The sequence below is a fragment of the Mauremys mutica genome, chromosome 24 (genome assembly GCF_020497125.1).
Source record: "Mauremys mutica isolate MM-2020 ecotype Southern chromosome 24, ASM2049712v1, whole genome shotgun sequence".
Classification (NCBI taxonomy): domain Eukaryota; kingdom Metazoa; phylum Chordata; order Testudines; family Geoemydidae; genus Mauremys; species Mauremys mutica.
Genome location: NC_059095.1, coordinates 3,310,244 through 3,337,061, shown reverse-complemented (window position 1 = coordinate 3,337,061; position 26,818 = coordinate 3,310,244). Strand labels below are relative to the sequence as shown.

Below are 26,818 nucleotides of genomic sequence, written 5' to 3'. Positions count from 1 at the left end.
TCGTTCTGTGAAAGCTCCTGATTGTCTGGGAGCAGGGGGAGGTGACACGCGGCACATGCTGCTCGTCCTCTCAGGCCTGTAGATGCTGTCAGAGCTGTAAGCAGGATGAGGGCCTGCTGTGCTCTGCCCTATGTGCTCATTGAACGCAAAGCGGGGGGTGCTGCTGTATCTTGGGAGCTGCGCTGGTGCACAGTGGCACTGCAAGCCATGGGGCTGGACCTCAGCTGAACTCCCTGGGGCTCTGTATGGCCGTAAGGGTCAGCCCTGCAGTTCTTGGTGCAAGCCGGAGCCCGTTTTGAATCCTCCGCCCCAGCTGAGAACCCCTTGGTTGCACTAGGTGCTGTGCTCGCCTTGCTTCCAAGGGCCTTTCCTCTGTGTGGCTATTCACACACACACACCACACACACACTCTCTTCCCCTCCTCCTCCCCCCCCGGCAGGGCAGTGTGTGAAGCGCTTTGAGCTGCTTGCCGTGTGAACTATTTTCTTTAAATTACTTAAACCCCAGGACCCTTCTTGCCCAGACAGCTTCTGAAAAGTAGCTTTAGTCCTAATCCCGCTGCAGGAATTGGGAGCCTGAACCCGGCCTGCATTTTACTCCTCAATCCTTGACCAATTTTACTGCAAAGGCCCCAGGTTCATGTTATGGTTTAGTCACGTGCACTGAATTAAGCACAAGAAAGTGTGTGCGTGTGGGGGTGTGTGTCTTGTCACACACCTCGCCCCTTACGTATAATGGTTGCATTAAATGGACTTGAGTTGTCTTTTCCATGGCCCGGCTCCTTGGGTGCACGTTTACACAAGGACAAAGTAGGGAGGATTTTACACCCAATGAAAACCATCGTGTTTGACACCTACATCCCACTGGTGTCAGGGCCCGTGCAAGGGGCAGTGGTGAATTAGGCCCAAATCCCTTTACAGACAGGCTGGGCTACACAGAGCTGCTAATCCAGGGCACTGACTGATGGAACTCGTTTGCTCATCACATTAAAATCCAGCCCCAGCACAAGGCCCAGAGCCCATTGGCCAGGGGAGTAAGGGTTTGGGACCATATAATACAGACTGCTACTGTACCACCATCCCTGGCCACAGCAGCTCAAGGCCGCTCCATGGCTAGGTATGGAAAAGGTAGATTTGCACTGGTAAATGTTGGGAAACAGCCATTTACCCGAACACACACACCCAACCCGACAAAACAATATTGCCACTGAGCATTGCAAGTCACAGGTAAGCGGAACAAGCCACGTGCTGCCTGAGACCGTGAGCGACAGACGTAAGATTTACAGGGTCTACGTTGCTACGTGACGTCGCCTTGTGATTTACGGTCGAGAGCTTGCATGAGCCGCCAGCGTCACAGAGATCCGCAGCCAGGCCAGCAGCTGCTCAGAGATGGCGCTGAGCTCAGGACCAGGCGGCTTTGGGCAGGCAAGGGCTCAGAACTGCCAAGTGACCGCGGCATTTTGGGTGCTTGGAAAATGCCAGCTGGGGGCAGGTTTAGGGGGCAGCTGAACAGCCGCTTGGGACAGGACAGCGGCATCTACCTAGCAGACGTGGGCAGCCCACGCGGCAGAGACGTGCCCAGGCCCAGGGGCTCAGGCAGCAGGCGCAGACACTGTCTCTACCCCGTCTAGCGCCTCGCAGGGGACAAGGGGCATGATCCGGGTCCCGCTCTTGTGTCCAGTAAAGTCTAGTCCAGAAGAAGGCACCACCCAGAAGCATAAAACACACTTTTATTATTGTGATTCTTTGGCTGAGCCCTTTTCTAAGGAGGCCTTTGCAGGCGTGTTTTCCCTGGGGACACTCACACGCTGCTTTGGTGACGGGGGGGGGGGGATTCATTTCCCAGCCCCTTAGGGACCCGGAATGGGGTGTCGATTCAGGATTCAGCGGCGCGTCTTTTCTGAACAGAAAAATCGCTCCGTGGCACCAACCCTTACTTGAAAATTCCAAGTCTCATCGCTCTGAGCTGGTTTTGCCACACATAATATCCCACAATGCCCCTGGGTGCCCCCAAAGCCCCTGCTCTCGGGGGTTAAGTGCAATCGGGTTTAGTGTTAAGGCTCTTTGCATAGAACAGCAGAATTCAGGGCCTCATTTTTTTCAAGTGCGACTAGAGATTTTGGGTGCCACCGTTTCTGGATGCCCTCAAAGGCAGCTACACTTTCAGATCTCACCCAGCACCTGCTTTCTGAAAATCATGCCACTTTGAGGTGTCCCCAGAATCCCTAGTCACGCTTGGAAAATGCAGGTTCAGGGTCCTATTCGCCTCCCCCATAGGAGAGAGCTTTGGAGCAGCAACGTGACCATAATACTAATATTTAGTGCTTGGTATCTCCCAGGCACCTTGCAACCTTGGCTTAACTCCAGGCAAAGTGAATCCACCAGGTGGCTGCAAAGCAGCTGTTTCTCTGGCCTTTAAAACCCAGTGGGTGCCAGGGTGTTTAATGGAGAGCCTTCGTCACACTCCTCCTGCCTCAGAGACGGGAATTAGCTCGCTCCTTGGAAGGAGGTTTGAGGGGAATTGGATCAAAGATTTGCATGGCTGCTGTGCTGAAAAGTCTCCTGCAATATACACTGAAGTGGGGGAGGCAGGTATTCAAATCCAGGCAGCTCATTCCCCAAAGGCCAGCGCCTTCCCCACTCCCCTCCAAACAGAGCGCCCCTTCGTAAGAAACATCTGCATTGACTTCAGTTAGTGGGTTTAGAATCAGGGCTTGATCTAAATGACAAGTCCTCCACCCATCTAGCTTCCTTTTGTTTAGAGAGAGATGGGATGTCTGTGCTGAGCCTGTTTCTAGCAAGGATTCTCAGGCTTGCATCACTGGGAAGCAGCGTGGCTAGTGGGGCAGAGGCCACTCGATTCCAGGACCGAGGTCTGCCCCAGATCTGCCTCGCTCTGCACTGACCCCCCATGCTAGGTTCTCTTCTGCAACAGCAATTCCCACGGGTAGCAGAAATTGCAACAAGAATGGGATTTTTTTTTTTAAAATAGGACAAATAAACCATGCCCCACTTACCAGTTTAGCTCATAACCCTGAATCTGGGCCAGCCCTGCCCTTGCAAAGAGTGATTTACCCACTACCTGTCCTGGAGTTAATAACTGCAGTCTGCTTTTTATTTTGCCATGCAGCGATTCTGCTTCAGATGTTGGCAGCCTTTAAGCAATTTAAGAGCTTGCTACCTCTCCTCAAAGGCTCAGCAGAATTAGGAGAGGGAAACAGCTGGGTGTCTGAAAAAAAGGAAGGGGGGGGAGAGACACTTTCCTATATACAAGGGTCTGCGGTGTAAAGCGGCTGCTAGCTTTCCCCGACAGGCTCACAGGCGGAGAGGGACTGGCTTGAGCTGAGTGGTGAAATGAACGGGAGGGGGGGAGGGGGGAAGTAATCTGTAATACAGGAAATGCCCCCCCTCCACATACTGTCTCCGCGCCGGGCCAGGAATCGTGTAGCTAGAGCCAAGGTGAATTCGGGCTGAACAGCAGGGAGGCGTTGCTGCCTACAGGGGTCGAGGGAGGCAGGCAGGTCAAAGCACTGGTCCAGGGAGCTCGTCCCCCGTGGAAGGCCAGACTGGATCTGACCCGTGGCCCTCCTAGCCCAGTAGCCTGGCTCAGCCCACGGCCAGCACCTAGGTTCCCCGTCGTTGCGTTAGATGCAGGCATGACTGCAGCTCAGAGCAGAATGGTCCCTTTGGCCTTGAAAGCGGAGACGCAAGAACCCACGCGAAGGCCTAACGTGACCCCTTCTTCCTTCCCCTCCCCCTGCCACAAACTGGCTCATCCCTGGAGCATCCGGCTTTATCTCCCTTCCCGACCTGGGTTATTTTAACCCCTCTGACCCTGGGGAGTTCTGTTAGTCCCTCTCATTGTCCGCCATTGGCTAGGGGACAGGCCCCTTGCTCTTTTCCCCCGGTCTAGTTTCTAGGGCTCAAAACGCTCTTGCCAGAGACGGCTGCTGGCTATTTTATCTGAGATCCGTCATTTAGCTCGTGCGCAGAAGGCAGACATGGGGGGAGGAGAGGCCTGCAGCCCCGGTTGCCCCAGACTGGCTCAGAGGCAACGGGCGGAGCAGCAGAATAGCCCACAGTCATTTCCCCCCTCTGCTGGCCGGTAGCCCAGGGACGGGAGTTCGAGCCGGTCTTGCCTTCAGAGAGGTTTTTCTAAAAAGGAAAAAAAAAAAAAAGTTCCAATCCCGACCGCACGACCCGCCTGCTGTTTGGTTCCGGTCATCATCTGTCCAGAGCCATCTCCCGCAGCCCTCTGAAAAGTCAGCCCAGAAAAGTACCGGCTCCATCCCTTTGCTGACCCACTCCGTGGGTGGGGAGGGGGTTCCATGTGCTGACGGGCAACACCTGGGTGAGGTGCTGACGCTGCCACAGGGGTGGGGGGGCCACACTGTCTGACTCCAGCCTGGAGAAGAACCGCGCAGGCCCGAGCCTCTGGCCTCGCAGGAACCGCTCAGCAAGAGACCCAGCTAGGAAGGGTTTCTGGTGGAACGGGCTGGAGTTCCCGAGCTGCGCCTGGGCCCGCAAGGGGAGAATTCCTGCTGTCTCCTATTGCCCCGTCCCGTAAGGCCAGTTGAACGTGCTCCCAGACAGCAGCATGTCCCTAATTAGTGTTTCAATGGGCGTCTTCCCCACCAGTCTCATAAAGAAGAGCTGAGAGATGAGCGAAGCCGGCACTGCCCGGAGCGCCGGGAGCCGCAGCAGGAGCCTGCCAAAGCGCTGGGGCTGAGACGGGTACTGGGCACGGACATACTCCGTCAGGGCCACCTGAGCTTTCTCTTGCAAGCTCTCCACGTGGGCAGGGTCCGAGAGGCCGCAGGCATCTGCAAAAGGCAGGGGGGGAGGAGGGGGAGAATTGTTAGCAGGGAACAGGGATTGCACAGCTCCGGACGTCCCCACCAGACCATGCAAAGGGCTGGGCAAATGCCAACACACGGTCCTGCTCCACTTCCGAGATGCAAACGCCAGGCAGGGCTACTAGAGCCTCTCCTCTGACCGCGTGTGTCCCAGGCCATCACATGGCTCAGTTACCCCGTATCCAACCCAGCACTGCCCGGAGAGATGGTCGGCCGTGACAGGAGCAGCAAGGCCGTTACCGGCACTCCCACCTCCACGGCCCAGAAGGCCCCGAGATGGCCAGTTCATCCCTCGCCCTGCACCTTCTGCAGCCACTCACACCAGAGCAAACCCCTCCTGCTCTGCCAGGCGCAGGGGAGATGAACTGGGCCCACGGCATGCAGCCCACCCCGTCCAGGGGCCACCAGCAGAGGACAGGGAACACAAGCACAGCAGACCATGGTACCTACCTACCTTAGGGCTTCCATCACCCTCGGATCTAAGCACTTCCTGGGAGAGTTGGATTAACCCAGCAAGGTCCCTTAGCAGGATCTTCCGCTCCTATCCCTCCCTTGGCTACAGAAGTGCCAGAATCTATGCCTGGGCTGGCAGACAGCATTGCCTAGTGGATAGAGCACTGTCTTGAGGTGTAAGGGACGTGGGTGTCAATTCCTGGCTCTGCCATTGGATCCACTCAGTAGGGCAAGTCACCCCCCCACCCCACATGCCTCAGTTTTCCTATCTATATAATGGGGATAACGATACTGTGCTCCGATGGAAAGTGCTCTATAAAGCAAGAGATTAGACCGTAATCGGCCAGCAGGGACAAAGCTTCCTCAAATGAACATAAGAGGCTGAACCCCTCCCCACCTCTTACGGCACAATATCGGCCTTGAGAGCAGCACGGTTGCAACAATGCTCCGCGGGAAGCCTCAGCGTGGGGGTGTAGACTGGTTTCAGTGTAAACCCAGGGTAGACCCACTGCTCCCACTGCAGGCTGCACTGGCCCAGGAGCCCTGAGATGCCACCAACACAATCATGTAGCTGGGCACAGCCTGCCAACCCTGCATCGACAGCTTTCGTCTGAGTTCCCTGAAGTCAGTCTCCAAGTACGAGCAACTCACCCTGCCAGCTGACGCAGAAACGCTGCCGGCTGCTATTTTATTAACCATCCAGCAGCTCGTGGCAGGGGTATCCGCCGGCCCAGATGTTTTAAGAACACGGCAGCACTGCCATGTTAAACGGAGGTGGAAAGGCATCAAGCCACAGCCTGCCGGTGCCTGTCTGTCACATGGCGATGGCCCTGCACTCAGGACAAGTCCTAGAACATCTTTCTCTCCTCCCCCGCCTCTCCTATCTTGCATCTTTGGCTACCTTGACCTTCCTGTCGCGTTTCCCCATTAAATCCAATCACCGGCATTCGGCAGCTATCCATGCAACACTGCATTAGACGCCTGGCACGCATGTCCCACTATTGCGAGCCAAACACTGTACTGTCTGGCCCCCACGCAAATGGCCTCTTAGCAAAACAAGAACAAGCCTGCGGGTGCTTAATCCAACCACAAGGGGGTAGCGCGACTGGGCTTTTAATATAAATGCTACAAGCCAGAAAACCCAACCCGGACTATTTGATTTGTGAGAAGACGGAAACTTCATCTCGTTAGCTGGCAGTGGGCAGGAGAACGAGCTGATTGGCTGACGAGCTACAATTGGGGATTAAATTAGAACCCCACATTGTCAGGCTGCTCTGGCTAGCGCATCCTTTAAAGGGCCCATCCTGTCATTTGGGCTGGAGCCTATGGGAATTAGGCCCCCACATCCCACTGAAACACCATGAGCGTTAGGTACTTTTGAAAGTTTTACCCCTCGATCCCATCGAAACCCAACATGACTGAGGTCCCTAAGTGACTTAGTAGCTTTCTGGAAAATTTTACCCTGGGTGCTTGAAGCCCTTGGGTTACTTTGAAAACCCCAGGCTTCAGCGCCGTCTTTTTGGTATCAGAGATGACAGTAGGAAAGGCAGCAGTGCCAGGTGCACATCGTATTACACACCTGCGCACTGACACGATCTTTAGTTGTGTATAGGAAGCATTCATTGCAAAGGGCCTTCTATCTCCAACTCTCTGTGCTCAGTAACTACCCTTACACACACACACACACACACACACACACCTCCAAAGGAACCAGGCAGCCAAACCCTACTGAGCACTGGAGGAAGCGGGAGAGAGAACTTCCTTAAGCCCTTTGGCAAATCCCAGCTGTGCCAGTCCCCAGGGCATCCCCATGTCGTGCACAGCCATGGGGGAGAAATGGGCCGGGCAGTGTGTCCTGAAAGTCAGTAAATTAAGGTCACTTTGCACCAGACTCTGGGGAGAGCAGCAACGCCCAGCAGAACTCCGAGAACCTACCCGCCTGCTTGCCTCCCCCTCGTGCTAATTTGGCTCGATGGACGGTATTTCTGACACACACCCCATCACCTCACCATCGTTAGCATCTTTATCTTCACAGCGCCCCCGGGCAGTGCTACTATCCCCATTGTACAGAACCGAGGGACGAAGCCTGGCTAGCCCTAAGTGACTTGCCCGTGGTCACGCAGGAAGGTCAGTGGCAGAGGAGGGAATGGCCCACTCAAGCACCCAAAACACTGGATCATCCTTGTTCTCTAGATATCCGTTTGTAACCCAGTGCAAAGGCTTCCTGGGGGGGGGGGGGGAACAGGGAGGGTGCCGTATAGATTCATAGATACCGACACACAGAAAGAGGAGTTTTCAGGGCAGCCTGTCGCTCTTCCAGGACCACTGCTCTACGAGCAGGGACGCAGACGTCTGAGTGCTGCTTTTCAGCAGGAAGCCCCATTTCCCCAAGGCAGAGCAGAGAGCTCCTGGTCACGGGGACAATCACTTCGATGGGGGGAGGAGGGTTTCACTTTCACAGAATTACAGCACCAGCTTACAGAACGGACTCACACCTCCTTGTCAGCTGTCTGACATGGGCCACCTTCATTACACTGAACTCATCAGCACCAGGAAAGTGATTTTTCCTCCCTTCTTGTCAACTGTTGAGAACAACCCACTTCCACCTTAATCGAACTGGCTCATTAGCACTGACCTCCCACTCAGTAAGGCAACTCCCATCTTTTCACGTGCTGTATATTTATACCTGCCTACTGTATTTTCCACTCCAGGCATCTGATGAAGTGGGTTCCGGCCCATGGAAGCTGATGCCCAAATAAGTTTGTTAGTCTCTAAGGTGCCACAAGGACTCCTCGCTGATACAGACTGACACGGCTACCCACTGGAACCTAGCGCTAACTTTGACTTCCGAGGGCAGCACCCATCCTTGCGACATCTCGTGGTGGCTGCCTCCTTTCTGATCGTTAAGGGAAGCATCTCTTAAACGCAGGGATGATTGTGTGATTTGGTGCAATTAGACGTGACGATGGGAGCAGCTGTGATATTACCGGCGTTATCCTCCTCTTGCGGCAGAAGTGGGCGCTGGAGAACATTCCAGACGGCAGCAAGAGACAGGGATTCAAGGCCCAGCTCTGCCACCGATTCCCCGGAAGGCCTGGAGCAAGTCACTTAGGGCCAGCCTTTTAAAGGTACTGGTGGACGTAGGTGCCTAGCTGCTTTTGAAAATCTCACTAGCAGCCACTGACACCTTTAGGTGCCTAAATACCTTTAAAAACCTGGTTCGTCGTTGCTCCCTGCCTCAGTTTCCCACCTGTAAAATGGGGATACTGATCCTTCCTTTGTCTTGGCTATTTAGTCTGTAGCCTTTTGGGGGCAGGGCCTGGCTCTGACAGTGTCTGTGCTGCAGCCGGCCTGGAGCTCAGCTGAGGCCTGTAGCCGTGACACTGTCTTGAAGATTAGCATGAACCAGTCACTCACCTGGCGTGAAGAGGGCTATGGCCTTCAGGCAGCTGTATTCAGCAGAATCCACTTGCAGCCTGTTCAGTTTTTCCACCTGATCCTGAAATATCCGGATCTGGTCCATGAAGGACACCACGCGGTCCGCGGACATGGGGGAGGCGTGGAAGCCGGCCGCGGCCAGCAGGGGGGCCATGTGCAGCGGCAGCGCCGACTGCGCGGCGTTGAGGACGAACAGCTCACTCCAGCTCAGGCGCAGCAAGGCCACCTGGTCCGAGACCGGCAGGTCTGGGAAGAAAGGGATGTTCCGGGCCCACTCCACCGTGCTGAAGAGCAGCCTGGCCGCCAGCTCGCAGATGTTGTCGATGCCCATCACGCTGCCCTGCTGGGCGTACTGCGAGCCGTAGCGGGCAGTCGGGTAGGGCTCTGCCCGGAGCAGCTGGGAAATGAGTTCCGAGACCGGCTGCCCGTTGTAATACTCCCCGCTGGGCATGGCGTTCAGGCTGGTGCTGGAGTGGGTGGGGGGGATCCTGCCTCTCTGGACAGCTGGAAAGGAAGCGAGAGGAGAGATTAGATCCCACACGGCAACGGCACGTGCTGTCGCCACCATCGCAATGTCGTCTCGGGCGTTTAGTCCAGCCACGTCCCCGCTACACAGGCTGCAAGCGGCTACAAGATGAGGCGGCCGCTGTTATGAGCATTACGGTAGCGTCTAGGGGCCCCAGCAGAGATCAGGGGCTGGCAGGCTTAGAGCGGCACCTACTTGCATCCAATCCAGGACAGGCCCTGCCTCAGAGTGCGAACAGGCAAAGGGTGGGAGGGGAAACTGAGGCACAGAGCAGGGCAATGACTTGCCTAAGGTCACCCAGCAGCTCCATGGCGGAGCCGGACTCCCAGAGCAATGCCTGGCCCACTGGGCCTCATTAGAATCAGTCTGGACAGAGCTGTAAACGCCCTGCGTAAGGACCAGGTTGCCAGCGGAGTGGGCTCCTCAAACCTTCAGCACCACAGCCCAGGCCTCAGAGCGCAAGGGTCACTCCATTAACTGGTATCAGTAGCAGGCTGTTATCCAGCCCTTGGAGGGGTACATGACGCATACCTGGCCAGTTACACACACTAGAAATATTGATCTGAAAGGAAGATAAACCTCCTTAGCACCTTGGTGATATCACCCCTCCCCCACTCCCTAATTAGCTGCAAACGAATGCCTAACCCCAGAGATCCTAGGAAGGGCATTGAATGACAGATGCAGGCCCCCAGGTCTCTTCTAGAGCATTTAAAGCTTGGGAGATAGGCCTGGATTTAGCACCAGAAGCACGGAGGACTGCTGGGGTTAAGGGCGAGGAGCCCCCAGAGCCGAACAAGGAGATCAGCACCACATGGGGGCTGGCAAGGGGGTTAAGGAAACCCAGGATCAATCTGCAGATAATCTTGGCCTCTGGGACAGCTGATTTCATCTCCATTAGCAGGCGGGATTCCAAACTGCACTGAGCCCAGGTTTCTAACCTCCAAGCGGTCACAGGAAGTTATAAAATCCCCAACCCCCACCCCCTTTGCTCTGTAGTGAGAGGAGGACTAGCCAAGGTCATCTCTGCAATGGAAACATACATCTTCACTACACTTGTTAACCCTGGAGGTGCTCCTCCTCCTAACTGCATGCTAAGAAAGCTATTTTTCAGCCCCCGTTAGCGCCCACTGTTTGCTCCGCCCCCAGTAATTAATTTATGGGCTGTTCTTGCAGCACTTAAATTAGAGCTCTAAATCATAGTAAGTGACAACAGTGCTGTCCCCACTGGCCGGGAAGGAGGAAATTAAGTCCTGCTCCTAATATCTCCTCCCTGTGCTATTTACATTTCTACCACCACCTGGGGAGAAGTAAATACGCTCTGGCTAACCGAACCACAGAGGGATGCCACCACCCTCGATCTTTGCCCACCGCAAGGTGGAATCTGCCCAGAACAATGGCTGTGATTTTCAAGGTGAGTACTTAAACTTAGGTACCTAATTCCATATTTAGGCTGCTTAAATAATACTACCTAGTGCTTTATATCAGTAGAGTTCAAAGTGTGTCGCATGGAGAAACTGAGGCACAGGGGAGGGGAAAGGACTTGCCCAAGGTCACCCAGAAGACCAGTGGCAGAGCCAGGAAGCGAGAACCTAGATCTCCTGAGTCCCAGTCCAGTGTGCACTGAGAAAATCCCATTGGGCTCAGCAGAGCACCGCTGCACACCAGGATGCTCATCTAAGCATCCAACTTTATACAGCTAAGTGGCAAGTGCTGGCCCCTTTCTAGTGGCATTGGCCCGGGAGTCTTGTCATGAGCATTAAGAATGGACTTTGGTCCCACGAATGTAGCTGAAACTCCCCCACCCCCAACTCCAGCCCAGGGAGATCCAAGCATTTGAAGCCTGCAAGACAGACCAGCCTGGGCACGTCACTCACCCGTCCAGTTGTTGGGTCAGATCCCCGGAGAGGCCACACCCATTTACACCGGCAGAGGATCTGTCCCGTGGCCCCGATTCACTGAAGCAGCGTAAATGACTCAAGCGTGTGCGCAAGCGTTTTGCTAACTCGGGGCCTAAATCTGTTACCTTGAGCACAGCCTGAAATCCGCGCAGTGTCGCTGCCCGCTGGGGCCGGCGCACAGCTGCTCTCGCTGTGCTCATTAACAGATGTCACGCACGTGACTTTACTGGCTAGTTTAAGTCATGAGAGACACCACGCGCCTTGTCTCCAAACCTTTAGCCTCTGCTGCCAACCTGCAGACGCGGGGAGTGAAGGGACACCGTGGAAAAGCAAAGTGACTGCAAGCAGGAGGTGCTAATTTCATGGGGGCCCGGCACCTCTGAAAATCAGATGCAACAGGCTCTCTCCTGACTTATGGCAGCTGGGAATCTGGCCAGCAGAGGCACCCAATCTCACTAAATGCCACCGGAAACATGGCTGTGCGTGAGGAGCTTCAGGAGAGGAGCGAGGAATTTCTTGTCCCTCTCGTTCTAGTCCCAGCTTTGGCCTGGCCTGCTGGGAGACCCTGGGGATGTCACTGCCCCGCTCCAGGCCTCAGTTTCCCCATTTCACAGAGGGGGTGAATGATCCTGCCCTCCCGCGGAAAGCACTTTGAGGTCCCGAGATGAAAAGCGCTAGAGACTATTAAATACAAATCCTGCCCGACATCAAGCAAAAAGCGAGTGGTGAATTTGTCTGCTGTTCGTGCTGTTCCCCATCCTTCCCCCACCCTGCCTCTCATCACATCCTCTCTGACATCTCCTGCCCCGGCCTTGCACCTTGTGGTCTGACACCAAGACAATCTGGGTGTGAAATGCCGCCGAGAAACATCCACAGTGTTTTACTCGTGTTTCGCTTTGCACTGGTGTCAACAATGGCACAAGGAGCAGGGTGGGTGGGGAATTTGGGATGGGGACTGTGGTCACCTCCCACAATACAGCTTTGATCCCTGATGGGGGTTCTCACGTGCAACTCTAAGTAGGTCTCTAATGTCCTACATTCCCCCTCGTGCAAATCACTCTGCCAGCTCCACTGCTCAAAACCCTTGTCAGCTCTTCCCAACAGGACTCTGTTGCTTGTCACTCCCTTCCCAAGCACCCCAAGGCCCTAGCGAAACTGCAATGTTTGCAGCTAACCATCCTGTCCAGCCAGCTCTGCTCTCAGACCTCGTGGAGCAACAGTGGCAGCAGCCTCAGGCAGCCGGGGTCTCAAGGCAAGCATCCTGAATGAGTGGCTGCTTCTGAAAACTCTGGCCTAAACTCTTTTGTTCAAATGAAGATTGCAAACCTAGGAACTTGGAATGGCCAAACTGGATCAGACCCATGGCCCATTTAGTCCAGTAGCTTCCGACCACGGCCAAAACAAGCTGCTTCAAAGGAAGGCACAAGAAACCCCTGCAGTGAACAGTTATGGGATAATTTGGGGAAATTCCTTCCTGACCTCCATTGGTTTATGCCCTGAAGCATGAGGATTTATAGGCACTCCAAAGCTCTTGGTTTTTTTTAATGCTTCCTACAACATCTTTGGATAGTCTCATTCTCCACAGAAATGTTCTGCCTCAGTTAAAAAGCATTCTGAGTGCTATCTTATGGCAATGAGTGCCAACGGCATGTTGTCGCAAAGGATTTGCTGAGACTGCCACTCTCAAGTCCACTGCCTGGCTCCTTGACTGCGCCTTATGACACAGCACAGAGGAGTTCCTGATCGAGGCGGGACCCCTGCGTTAAGGGGAGGAGAGAAGGTGCTGAGTAACAAGGATTCCTCTGCTTTCCAGCTCTGGAAAGTTGGGAAATTGACTCAAGAAATGCTTTAAAATGTTCTGGGTTCTACTCTCAATGCAACATGATGCCAAGATAAAGAGAACAGCCGCTAACGTCATCTGCTGCCCATACGCCCCTACCCCCCGGATATACTACCACAGAAATTTGCATAACTGAGTCAATATTGGAACTGCAAAGGATTAGTCTAAATTCGACTCGGTTTCCATCTGCGACCTTTAAAGCTGCTAGGTCAGGTGGTCTGGTACAAGGTTCCAGGTGAGTCACCGAATCGAGCCAAGGCTTTGGCTTTCCAAACAAACACCACCTGTTGGACTGGTACGGGAGCCGCCCAAGGGCGGACTGAAACGGCAGAAAGGGTTTTGTATTCTGCCCTGAGACTGGGATTTCACGGTGACAATAACGGCTGCTCCCAGATCTCACAATCCGCGTGGGGATTCCCTGGCTGGCTGCTAGGACGGCAGGTGTGCTCCACGAGCCCTTGCAGTAAGGGCCACATTCTCGACTGTGTTTCCTTGGGGCAATTCTGCTGACTGCAAAGGAGTCTTGCTGGCATCAAACCAGCAGAAGGGCATTAGCTCAGGCTCTCCAACTGCAGTCCCTGGCACGTCATCAACCGTGCACAAGATACACAGGCGGCAAAATCCTCAACTGGTTAAACCGTAGGGGGTGGAACGTAACTTACTAAGAGAAGGAACCGGGAGATCCTGACTCCCCCAACCCACCCCCAGGGCTGGTTTTAACGCGGATTAAAAATCTAACCCTATTTCCCAGAGGCCCCAGTTGTGCTCCCGCTGGCACAAAGCAGGAGGCATTCCACTGCACCGTGCGAAGCTGGGGCAAGAGAGAGGAGATCAGGCCAGGAGTTTCTAATCCTCCCTAGAACATGTCCAGTCACATCTTGGGGAAGCGCGTGCCTTGGGATTTACAGGCCGTCTGGCTGGGCCTCAGCTTCGGGATCTGATCCAGCAACCACCTCCTCTGCTGTAGCATTTACTCACCTGGTTTTCTAGGCAGCTGGCGAGCAGCTTTTACTAGTTCTAAAAGCCAAACAAAAGGAGAATCTGCAGCTGCTCCGTCCGAGGCAGGGCATGGTGCATTTAGGGGGGGATTTTACTCTCGTCTCCTTCTCAAGAGGCACTGGTTCGGACTGCAAGCCCCGGGCACTGATCTAACTGTTGCCCTGGCTCCAGTGGTCCCGTCCTACAGGCCAGGACAGCTGGATTGCAGGGGGCCCGCTCCTTCCTGGAACATGCCCGGAGGCTAGGAGCTGCTGTGGGAAGCAGGACAGGCCTATTATGCTGGTTCCACTCACGCAGGCAATCCCCTTCGTGGCAGAGGAAGCCCCGCTGCGCTGCGGGAGGTATGGCTGATTCCTAGCCCCTTCCTGACACCGGAGGGGTTAGTTTAGTTGCAGGGAACAGCCAGTGTTTAAAAATACTGGGGAAGGTTTTCAAAGGCAGAGACAAGCGTTAGGCACCCAAATCCCATGGGCGTCCACTGGGAGTTGGGCACCTAGCTGCCCTCTGCGCTTTGAAAACAACCCATCCAGGAGACATGTAACTGACCGCCCACAATGCTGATCCACGCAGCCGACGGCTGGCATTTTCAAAGGGCCCTACTGCCTGTCCAGTCTCCCCTGGAACTTCAGTGGGTTTTGGTAGCCTGAAGCCTTGATGAAATCCCAGCTAACAGTTAACCACCAGCCCACCTCCGTTTCCAAGCAACGGCAATTCAAGAACTGGCATTCCAGCTGGTCCAGAGCAGCGATCTAACTCCTGCCCCGAGGGCCTGGCTTTCCAGAGAGCTCGGTTTCCATTAGGCATCAACCCAAGTGGCTGGGTTTTCAAGAATGCTGCTCGCTGACTGCAGAGGTCTCCTGGAAATCTGGCCATCAGCGTCACAATGGGAGCTGCTGGGGGCTGAGAGCGCTCGCAAATCTGGGCCTCATTAAGATGCCTAAATGGGAGCTGAGATCTTGTCAAAACCCGACCCCAAGAGCCCAAACGTGCGCGGCTCCTGTAGCACCAATGCACGCTGGGGAGGACGGACCTAGATATAGTCTGCACTGATTCTCACAGTGCCCTTGCATTGGCCACAGCTTATCGGTGCAAGATAGAGCAGCTCAGAGGTTGCTCTAAGTTACGTCCCCTTGCTCTGGTCTCTAGGGGTACATCCACCCTGCAGCTGGGAGCGAGCCAGGTAGACAGGCTAGCCAGCCGGCAGGCTTATATTCTAGCAGCTACCCATGTGGCAATGTCCAGGCTGCTATTTTTAGCATGCTGGCTTCCGCGCCGCTAGTGTATGTCTGTCTACCCCATGGGGACATATGCCAGCTGGGAATCAGCATGGCACTGCTCCATCCCATGCCCTCTACGGCAGCGTTTGTGTGGGCCGAGTTACCTTCTTTCCTCATTCCCACGTGAAAGCACTTCTTCAGGCGGCAGTACTGGCACTGGTTGCGGTGGTGCTGGTCAATCTGACAGTCTCGGTTAGACCTGTGTGCAAATCAGACAAGAACACGCCATTGCAAGGGGGTAGGAAAGCGCTGACCCAAGAAGAGAAGTGTGTTTTGTTAGGTAAGTACAGGGGAAGGTGGGGGTGATAGGGCATGAAACTGGGGTTTAGCTTACAGGCTCCTCTGTGGGACCTCAGGCTCCTTGCCTCAGTTTCCCTGTCCAATGGGGACAAGAGTGCCCTGCCACACGGGGTGGGGGGTTGGGAGGATAAATACATTAGAGATTTTGACAGGCCCAGATATCCAGGAATGGGAGCCTGAGGAGTATTTTAGACAGCCAGACTGGGCTGAGCGCTGTATTGCATTAATGCTGGGCTGAGAGGCCTCAACAGAAACAGGGACTCCGCTGCGCCAGGCCCTGCACACACAGACAGCAAGGCAGAAACTCGGCTTCACCGAACAGCTCTCGTGGGGAGCAAGAACTGCCCCGAGTTGCTGGGACCCCTGGATGAAATTCACCCCTAGGCAGAGGCCCAGCACTCGGCCGAGGCCCCCCAGAAGCAGATCATTTTCATTCAGGATGGCGCTTACGAACGGGCTGCCCGGCACAGGGCTCTGCTTCCGCACTCAAGTCCCTGGGCTGGCCCATCTGCACAGGGTGAATTGCGCCCAGGATCCATTGCTCGGGAAAGGGTCTAGCCCCCACCCTGCAAGAGCTGCTCTCCCACAGGGCCGGCCGGGCGGCCAGGCCTTCCCAGCATGAAGGAGGGGGCAGCGGAGTTTAAACTGAAAACAGCTGAGCCAGCCTTCCTTTTGTTCCCAGCCGCTTGAAGAATTCCAGCTATTTCCTATGAGAACATCTCAGCCTTTCCAGGCAGGGGAGGGGAAGGGTCACTTCTCTTCCCAGCACACACAACTCATTTACCTGCCCTGCTAAGTAAACAGCATAATAATCCCCGCCCCATTAAAGCCTGTTGATTGCTTTCCCAGGTACTAAGCACTTGCAGATTTATTTCCATGGGTCTCCCGTTCAGCTCTGCCTGCCTAAGGCCTTGTCCACATGGGCGATTTGCCTGGCTTGGGGGGGGGGGGGGGAGATCCTCTAGGGTAGGCAGGGTTAAATCATTATCTGCCCCTGTGCAACTGTGACTCCGCTTCGGAGAAGGGGCTCATGCCGATGGCACAACGCCGGCCCCTCTGAAGTCAACAGCAAAAGTCACTGGGCCAGATCCTGAATCGTCGGAGCTCCACTGAAACCAGTGCAGGGCAGACACCAGTTCACGATCTCTCCCCTCGCCCCCCCAACGCCGTCTTCAGTGCGGCCCCACCACTGCAAACCACCATCTTCGCCTGCCTTCAGCTCGACTGAAAACTGGGCAAGTCCCACGGAGACAGGGCCTGGGTGACAAAAGCTGGGAGTTGGCCGTGCTCCTGACCCCCATTTACCCAGCTTTCCGCAGAATCAGCACCCCCGGAACAGTCAGTCCCTGGGGAATGACCAGAGCTTGCCCGTTTCCCCTCTGCGCACGGATCCTTTGAAATGGACCAAGCGTAGCATCAGACAATGCACTGCCCCGTTAGTGGTACTGGTAGTGGGGGTGGCACCCCATATTTGGTAGGCTCTGCAAACGCCTAGTCCCTGCCCCCCCCCCCCAAGCGTCCAGTGTAAGTAGACTGAAAACGAAGTGGAGAAGGAAAGAAATGAAGCCTATGAGCAACAGCATTGGCTCCTGTGTTGTTTTATAGATGGGCTGTGCAGACCCAGGGCGATCCTCAGCTGGTATGAATCTGTCTAGCACCATTGTCTTCAAGAGAGCTGTGCGTCTCGCAGCAGGCGAGGATCTGGGCCCGAGGGAGCTTTGAGGGGAAGGTCACTTGGGGGTGCGGGGCATGAATGGTAAAAAGAGTAAGGGAGGGGACTCAGGGAAGGGTGAAGGATATGAAGAGGAGGGATGAGAGAAGGCTCAGTGGAGAGCCGGGCAGAGCCTGGACATTATTGTTCCAGGAGTAACAATGCTTGCAAGCACTACGGGCCCAATGGTGAGCTGGGAGCAGGTCCACGACTGCACGCACCAGTCACCGCTCACTAGTGGGGGTAAGGGTCTCCCAACCCGGCCCAAAGCACGAGGCTTGCAAAACCCGCCCAGCCGCTTTCCAGCAGCCGAGATCGATTTTACAGACCGTGTGGAGAGGTAAGTGACTCAGCAGGGTCGCTCTGATAGCGAAGGGTGGTCGAGTCAGAGCAGAGGTGGGGAACCAAGATACCAGTCCAGGTCCCATCTTCACAGGCTCTTCTCCTGGCCCTGCGCACGTGCGAACAAGGATGAGCAGGAGAAAACGCATCCCCATCCTCGTCACTTTGGGCCTTACATTTTGGATCAACGCCAGACAAGATGTGAATAAGAAAACAACCAGAGAAGTAAACAGACAGGACCCATAACTACCAGCCCCTGCTGCTCTGATCAGGAGTGGTTAAAAACAATGGTAAATACTAATAATTCAGGGGTCCTAAGCCCCATGAAAGCCTTCGGCCCCGATTTTGAAAAGCATCTAAGCCTTCTATGAAGTTCCATCGACTTCAAGGAGACCTGCACCCATTAAGTGTTTTAATGAACAGGGATGAGCAGATTCGCATGCTTAAAGTTAAGCACATGCTCAAGTGTTTTGCTGAATCAAAGCCAGGAGTTCGGAGCATCCCGTTTCTCTTGAGCGCTGCGGCCCTTTTCTGTGCGCTCAGACCCGACTGGCCATCACACTCACGGTACGAGACACACGTTCCCATAGTCCAGGATGTGAAGCAATGGATGTTGGGAGAACAAACCCCTGGTTTTTTACCCCTAAGAGGGACGGCTATCCGGAGAGTCTCTCCAGGATCCAAACCCAGCACGCACACAGCTGCACTGCCCCGGTGTCTGGAATCGTGGGCCTTCTTCAGCCAGAGATCTCTCCTGCCCAGATCGCGACTGAACACAAGGTGCTGTTTTAGTTAAGAGAAGTAAATGGTGGGGTGTGAAGAAGGCTTTAACACACTCCCAAAATCTGATCATGTGCATTCAGGGTGAGTTCTCGCCCCTTGTTCTCAAAGAATTTTGCAAATTGCTACCTTGAGCTTTGTTCCTGCGTAAGTAGGACATGGCAGTCGCCCCTTTGGGGCCTGATTTTCATAAGGGCTCTGCTCCCAATTAGGCAGTAAAATAAGCAACCAGATTTTCTAAGACGCTCGGCGCACTGGGTGCCGAGGTCTTTTGAACAAAAATGGCTGGAAGCATCACAACAGGAGCAGCTGGGTGCTGAGCCCTTTGGAAAAATCTGCCCCTGACTGTGGGCGCAGAGTGTTTGAGAATTTGCACCTTAGTTTGTCAAGGGGGACGAGGCATAGACATGAGGATGGTATAAAAGCATGCAAATGAAGCAGAGGGTTGGTTCTGACTTTATATTTTCAACGGGATCACCGGCAAAATAACGCATGATCAAGTGAAAGGCAGGGGAAATAAATGTAACCCAGGCACGGTGGCCAGTCAGTCTGCAAAGAAATCCCACTCGTTGCCAGCATGAGTGAAAGCATTTGGTTATACCTCGGAATCCTGACATGAATATCCTAATTTTTACATGACTCCAGAGATGAGCCACGTACGGCTTTAACAACCGTTCATACAGGAATTAATTCACCCTGAACCTCACCGCTGTGTTTAACACATTTAAGATGTGTTGCTGATCAAAAGTTATTCTAGTGGAGAAGAGATAAATCTAAACATCAGATGTCATCTTCATCCCAGGGCTCCGTTACAGCGGTTTGGGCTGGAGCTTGAGAAACCGTTTGTATCACAAATCCCTGTGTAAAGAGGGCTAGAAATTCACGACAGACAAACCGGGGTACAAACAGTGCTTTTGGTCCAATTCCATTCAGACACCCCAGGCCAAAACCTGAGCTTCATAGAGCGAAACTGATCTCTACCAGCTGAGAATCTAGGCCTTGAGTTACAGTAAGGGCCAAAAAAAAATTTTTTTTTAAAAGAAAAGAGCTTTTTATGTTATTTTAAAACTTAAATAGTTGTATTTAAAGCCAAGAGTTCTTAGCAAGTTCTCCTAGCCACACTGTACCTATACAGGAAAATGTGAGAACACAGGAGGTGTGTATGGTGCTAATTATGCAATTAGGATGTGTCATTATTTAGTACAAGAACTAAACTGCATCCAACTCAGTTTTTAAAATGCAAATTAGAGCAATTTTGGCTTGATGTTGCTGTGACTCCTTTAAGGAAGCCCACTACAGGACTGCCTGGGGAAAGCATTGCATCTGCCCTCGCTTAGGAACTGTGTACTAAGAAACTAACATTTTTATTTCATCCTACATTTCTCTGAGCGCAAAGCGAATAAGCTAACCCTTAAATACGTGCTCTGACCCAAGAGGCGAAAAAATACACTGAAGTTCCAGCTGGAACGATGTGCTACTTTTCTCAATACATTTGTACCTAACTACTAAGCAACAGACAATCAATCTTCTTTCTTTGCAAAAACAAACACTCTTTGCATTTGTCGTTTGTCCGCTCTGTACTTCAGAATGCTGGTATTTTCAGGATACATATAGCCAGTCTTCAAGTAACAAGACCAGGTAAGCTCTTATCTAGTGCTTGTCATCAGTAGATATCAAAGCACTTTACAAAGTAGGTAAGCATCATTATCAGGATCTGGGGAAACAGGGGCACCGTTCCGCTCCGCGATATAGCAAAGGTTCACTGAATGTATTGTGTCCACATGCCCAGAATTCATAGCGGTGGCAACATACAGTAGGTTTTTAGGATATCGCAACCTTCCAAAACCCAAAGTGCAGGGGACAAAAAAAACTGCACAAAGTTTAACAGCTGCAGGATTAATTTCATGCACACAAGGTCCCTACGGTCAGTTTCACATGACAGCATTTCTGCTGTTAAGAACTGAGGATAAAGAGGAAATCAGTCTCACCCCCAGCTAAGAGGAGGTACCGAACAGTACATAGGGGAGTTTGAATCTGGGCCACGCGAACTGAGAGCAGAGTGGGTCAGAAACTGCACGATAAATACAGCAGCACAACTTGCTCTTTGATCAGATTTGAGTCTCGTGACTTCCACCATGACTATTTCTGTTAATATAGACACTCAGATGCAATACTGAGGAAATCACTTGTGCATCCAAGCTGGTAGGCAGCCATTCTTATGGAATCTACTGGTGTAGCAAGTACCGTTATGCAAAATTTGATTTGCAAGAACGCCTAGGGCTCCTTATGGTACCATACATGCATGTGAGCCTAGATCTGCCTTGTGTTTACTTCTCTGCCTTGGAAAGTAGTCTTCTTCTAAGAGGAGTCAAGACCACTAACCAGTTCCGGTACCCCTATTGATTTTCAGAGCTATTCCTGATTTACATCAGAGTGAGAGGCGAATCGAGCTCCGTAACAGATGGGGATTTGTGCTTTTGGTTCGAATTAGCCGCCACATCAGGTTTTTTAAAAGGCGGCTTTCTGCTGAGGCGCTGGGGAACATCATGATTCATAATAACAACCGCTGCACGTTTGCAGAGAACCGTACAGCCATTAATTAATTAGCTGCCACGCTAGCTGGAGACAGGAAATCTAACCACAAGGAAAAGCCTGCCCCGTGTATCACCACCGGCGCTGGTGCAAGGGACCACACGAGAGGCCAGGAACTGGGCCCATTTTGCACCAGGGTACATGGCCGCCCAAGGGGCAGGCCTGGGGCTAGGGGGGTTGTGGAATCTTCCTCACGGGGGGGGGGTTTAAGAGTCGGTTAGACAAACACCTGTCAGGGATGGGGTCTAGATAGTTCAGTGCTGCCATGAGGGCAGCGGCTGGACTAGATGACCTCACGAGGTCCCTTCCAGGCCTACAAGTCTCTGATTCTAGAGGACAAATCCACGCAGGCCCCAGGCGGGCGCCCAGGCCCGCCAGGTGAGCCCCTACCTGCAGGTGTAACTCAGGTTCCGCCGGATGCTCCGCTTGAAGAAGCTCTTGCAGCCCTCGCAGGTGAAGACCCCGTAGTGCTTCCCGCTGGACTTGTCCCCGCACACCGTGCAGTCCACCTGGATGCTCGGCTTGTCCTCGTCCCCGTGCTCCTGGTCGCTCACCCCACCTTGGGGCGACACCGAGTCCTCTTCGGAGGTCCTGGGGTAACCCTTGTCCACCCCGTTGGTGTCTCCGTTCGGGTCTCCCCAGCCTCCAGCCACCATGGCCATATCTCTGGGGGGCACCCGAGGAAACAGCGACGCCTTCCAACGGGAAAAACAAATCAGCTGGGGGGGGGAGGGGACAGAGCAGAACCGAGCGAGTTAATGGTTAGTGGGCGCAGGAGGGTAACTCCGGCCTGGGGCAGCCGCCCGAGCGCTGCGTGGCTCCGGGCTGGGAGCCTCAGCCCGGCCCGTTAGTCCGTGGGGCTGCGCTGGGGCAGGAGCGTTGGAAATCCCAGCGGCGCAGGCTGGGCCCGAGCCCCTTTACTCGGCCCCCCAAAGCCGAGCTCGGCCAGCCCCACCTGGGGAGCAGCCGGCGCCGGAAAAACAAGTCCAACAAGTTTGCCCAGCCAGGGGCGGGTGCGCGGGGGCTGGCCGGGCGCGGGCCGGGCGCGGGCCGGGCAGCGCGCAGAGGGCGCAGCCCCCGGGGCACGGGCGAGCCGACGCGCTGCTGCAGCGGCCGCTGCCCCGGCCGGAGCCTCCGCCCGAGGCCGAGCGCCCCGCGGAGCCGGGTCCCCGCAGGGCTGGGGGCGCGCCCGCCCCCCGCGATCGGCCCCTACGGGGCCCCCCGCCGCCGGTGCTGCGTCCGCATGGCGGGCGGGCGGCGCGGCCGGCACCCCCCGCTCGGCCTCCTGCAGCTGCGGGGCTGGAGCCACCGGGCGCCTCCGCCGGCCTCCCCGAAGAGCAGGGCTCAGCCGCCGCCGCCGCGATGCTCCTCCTCCCCGGCAGGCCTCCTCCCCTTCCGCTGCCTCCTCGGTCCCGCCCCCGCCCGGCCCCTTCCCTCCCCCGGCTGCCTCCGTCCTCCTCTCCCCTGCCCTCCCCCTCCCTCCTCTCCTCTCCCTCCCCTCGCACCCGCCTCCCTCCATCCTTCCTTCCCCCTCCGTCCTCCTCTCCCCTGCCCTCCCCCTCCCTCCTCTCCTCTCCCTCCCCTCGCACCCGCCTCCCTCCATCCTTCCTTCCCCCTCCGTCCTCCTGCTCCCCTGCCCTCCCCCTCCCTCCTCTCCTCTCCCTTCCCTCGCACCCGCCGCGCTCCCTCCATCCTCCTCTCCCCCTGCCCTCCCCCTCCCTCCTCTCCTCTCCCTTCCCTCGCACCCGCCTCCCTCCGTCCTCCTCCGTCCTCCTCTCCCCTCCCCTCCCCCTCCCTCCTCGCCCCTCCCCTCCTTCCCTCGCACCCGCCTCCCTCCTTCCCCCTCCGTCCTCCTCTTCCCCTGCCCTCCCCCTCCCTCCTCTCCCCTCCTTCCCTCGCACCCGCCTCCCTCCTTCCCCCTCCGTCCTCCTCTCCCCTGCCCTCCCCCTCCCTCCTCTCCTCTCCCTTCCCTCGCACCCGCCTCCCTCCTTCCCCCTCCGTCCTCCTCTTCCCCTGCCCTCCCCCTCCCTTCTCTCCTCTCCCGTCCCTCACACCCGCCTCCCTCCATCCTTCCTTCCCCCTCCGTCCTCCTCTCCCCTGCCCTCCCCCTCCCCCCCTCCTCCCCCTGCCCTCGCACCCGCCTCCCATCTTCCCTCCTTCCCCCTCCGTCCTCCTCTCCCCTGCCCACCGCCCTTCCGATCTTCTCCCTTCCCTCGCACCCGCCTCCCTCCCTCCATCCTTCCCTCCTTCCCCCTCCGTCCTCCTCTCCCCTGCCCTCCCCCTCCCTCCTCTCCCTTCCCTCGCACCCGCCTCCCTCCATCCTTCATCCTCCTCTTCCCCTTCCCTCCCTCCCTCCTTCCTTCTTTCCCCCTTCATCCTTTTCTTCCCCCTTCCCTAGCTCCTGCCTCCCTCCATCCTTCCTTCCTTCCCTGTCTCCCCTAGTGTTTGGGCCCTAGCGGATCCAGCACCCGAGGGGAGGGGAAGGGAGGCAGGGCTGGGAGGAGATATTGGCGTCCCAGGCCCTGGGAGGAAGCAGTGGATCCCCCATGATACCCCGGGCCGGAGCCAGGCACATGCCCCCGCCCCAGATCTAACAGCTGCCCCTGGAGCCTGTGGGGACTGACCCCAGCCCAGTGACCAGGGCAACTGACCTTCGTCAGCTTGGCCCAAGGCAGCCACCCCCCAGCTTCTCCTCTGCACTAGGTTCCCTTTCAGGAGCCCTTCTGCCTGCCCCCCGGGCTCACCCCCTGCCCCACCAGGCAGCCACCACTGCACTCCCCCCCCTCGGGCCACTCCCCCATGGGACCCCTTGCCCCCCCGGCCCTGTGCTCCCACCCAGGGTCCCTTCCCCCACAGCGTGTGCTGTTAACGCGCATGGCCGCGCTCCAGAGCGTGCTGTGCAATACCCTGCGTTTCAGTTTCCCTGGCAGTCAGCAGCCCCTCTGCTTGCCCGGCTGCCAGCAGCCCTGTTTGCTTTCGCAGCCGTCCCCGCCAGATAACAGGAGCCATTTACAGCGTCTCCAGTCTGCTTCCCAGAGCGCCTTCCAGAACATTAAACAAGCTGCGCATTCCTGACAGGCCTGCAGATAAGGAGGGTGGCAGAGGCCATTACAGGAGCAGGGGAGGTTCAGGGTGCAGCACTTCCTGCTCTGGCTGTTTGTCCAGTGTTACAAAATGTCCAGGATCGGCAAAATCTCCCTTCCGCTGGCTCGTACCCAGGCACCCCGTGATTGTCATCCTGGGAGCAGGGGAGTTGGAAACAGCCAACCCCAGCATGTGCCCTACTCCAGCAAATTAACCTTAGGAACAATAATACAATCCATGGGCCTGGCTTTCCAATGACCTCTGTGCTGCACAGCGTTACTCCTGGGGGGATTCTGTGCCACCGCGCCTACGCAGACTTTCTGTCCCCCCGCAGATCTTTGCTTCCCCACAGAAAAGTGACTTTCTGAGGGGGAAGCCATAAGAGTGGTCATGTGACCCTCCCCAGCAGCATGTTTCAGGTGCCCAGAGCAGCCAGCAGAGAGGTAAATCGCTGTGGGGCAGGGGGCGGGACTGGGGACGATCCGGCGCCAGGCCCAGCTGCTAGTCCCGGCTGGGCTGGGGAGGACGGGACTTGCTCTTCCCCTGCGTGGCATCCAGGGCTGGGTCAGACCCACCTCCAGATTCCTCCCTCAGCTAAAGGAAGCTCTGCCAGCTCCCCTCCTCCCCCCCCCTTCCTGTACCCATCAGTCCTCAGCCGCAGGGGGAGGGATCCCTGTACAGGGAGCTGCTCCCCCAACCACTGTGCATCCAGACCCCCTCAGACCCAGACCCTCCTATTGAGCCTCACTCCCCCTGCACCTGGACCACCCGGATGAGCCACCCGCACCCAGATCCCCACCCCACTGAGCTCCCCACATGCAGAACCCCCCCCCCATGAGCTCCAACCACCTTCACCTGGACGTCCCATTACCATTGCACAGCGAACCCCGCAACAAGCCACTGCACATCCAGATCCCTCCCGCACCTGGATCCCCCACTGAGCCGCCCGGACCCAGACTGCCCCACACAGAACCCTCTCAACCCCCTCCACACTTGGATCCTGCCTTGCTGAACCTGCCTGCCCACCCCTGGTGCACCTGGCAGGGAGGGGCAGGGCCCTGGGGTGTTTCTGGGGCAGGCCGGGTCCTTGTGCTGTGGCAGGGTTGGGTGCAGACTCACCGCTGAGTCTGTGTCCCGGGGGGAGCTGCACCGTGATCTCCCACCCCTGTGCAGCCAGGGCTGGCTCCAGGCACCAGCGGAGGAAGCACGTGCCTGGGGCGGCACATGCTAAGGGGCGGCATTCCGGCCATTATTTTTTTTTTGGCTTGGGGCGGCAAAAATGGTAGAGCCGGCCCTGTGTGCAGGCAGTGGCCTGTGCTCCCCAATGCCCTGCTGGGGCCTCACCATTTATTTGACAAATAAAATTTGCAGAATTTTAAAATATTGTGAGTAGGTGTCTTAATTTTGTGGTGTAGAATTTTTAACTTTTTGGCGCAGAATGCCCTCAGGAGTAACAGCGTGGCCTCTCACCTTCACCACAGCAGTAGGGCTCAAACTCACACCTTCCTGTTCCAAATGCACAGGTCCCTTGAGCTAAGGGAGAATCTCTAGTGGCTAAATGCAGTATAGGGTTAATGCCACACAGAGAATGTCCACCCTGCAACTGGGAGGTGTGATTGCAGCATGTGTAAACATACCTGAGCTGGATCAGGTGGGTCTGCACATGCTGCAATCACACCTCCGGCTGCCGTGTATTGAGACTCAAAGCTGAGCAGTTGTGGTTGCATCCAGTAGAAGATAGTGGTTACACGCACGCACACAATTATTATAGTGGCATCTAAAGGCTGCACCCAAAGCAAGGTCCCATTGTGCTAGGCACTGTACATGCACAGGCACCAGTAAGAAACGCTCCCTGCTCCAACCAGGGTACGATACAGATGCAAGGCATGAGAAAGGGAGGATTCTTCCCATTTTACAGATGGGGAAACAGAGGCACAGAAAGACAAAGTGACTTGCCCAGGATCAAACAGGGAGTCTGAAGGAGCCAGGGGTTGAACCTAAGCCTCCTGAGTCCCCCCTCTGTACCCAAGGCCACCCTTCCTCTCTATTATAATTTAACTTTACCCTTTACTGAATACAGCAATTCTTTCCCCAACGTACTTCCCACACTGTTCACTCACCTGCTACCCTAGGACTGTGAAATGTAACACTCGTGCATTCAGTGTGGGCTTCTGCTGACAGGGCGGGACAAGGCCCCCCAATTGAAATGTGACATTTATATCCTAGGTCACTGAAAGGTCCTCAGTTTACACAAAGGATATTAGCGGCGCCTGTGGAACTGTCACCCTGCAGAGGAGGCCTCCAGTTGGGAGGAATTAGGTCTGCGCAGCGAGCTGCAGCTGTGGGCATGGCCAAAGGTGAACTGTCTGAGGCGGTTTCTGATAGTTGCTTCTGCCCCAATGGCTGGACTGTGCTCACCTAGAAGATGGAGAGGAAGACATGGATCATTTCACCCAGCCCTGGAATGCAGCCACCTCTGGAGGAGAACATGGCGGCTGCTTAACAGCACACAGCCGCGACGTAATTTAGGACCAAAGAAAAGTATCCAGGTGTGGGGAGCTAGCAAGATAGAAAGTAGTTGCCCCAGTTTGGCATGTGGCCAGGACACAGCGTGAGCACCCTGCCCCCGCCCCCCCCTTGCAAAGGGCTCTTCATTACCGAAGTTGCACAAGGTCTTCGTTTGAAGTCTCACCCGAAACACAGCTCCTGCATCAGCACAGCAG

At 55.6% G+C, this 26,818-nt stretch overlaps 1 protein-coding gene across 2 annotated transcripts; it reads right to left on the bottom strand.

The window, feature by feature from the left end:
• Positions 1-1,711: 1,711 nt before the first annotated feature.
• On the bottom strand, positions 1,712-26,365 carry NR2F6 (nuclear receptor subfamily 2 group F member 6). Of its 2 annotated transcripts, none has more exons than XM_044998310.1 (5): positions 26,216-26,365; positions 21,402-21,706; positions 15,391-15,485; positions 8,726-9,250; positions 1,712-4,822 (listed from the first exon to the last, which is right to left on the bottom strand). In XM_044998310.1, the coding sequence occupies exons 2-5, from the start codon at positions 21,671-21,673 to the stop codon at positions 4,548-4,550; spliced, it is 1,167 nt and encodes a 388-aa protein (XP_044854245.1). In that variant the 5' UTR covers positions 21,674-21,706; positions 26,216-26,365; the 3' UTR covers positions 1,712-4,547. The 2 variants fall into 2 exon arrangements, with proteins under 2 accessions (XP_044854245.1, XP_044854246.1); XM_044998311.1 differs by lacking the exon at positions 26,216-26,365 and adding an exon at positions 23,918-24,123.
• Positions 26,366-26,818: the final 453 nt, after the last annotated feature.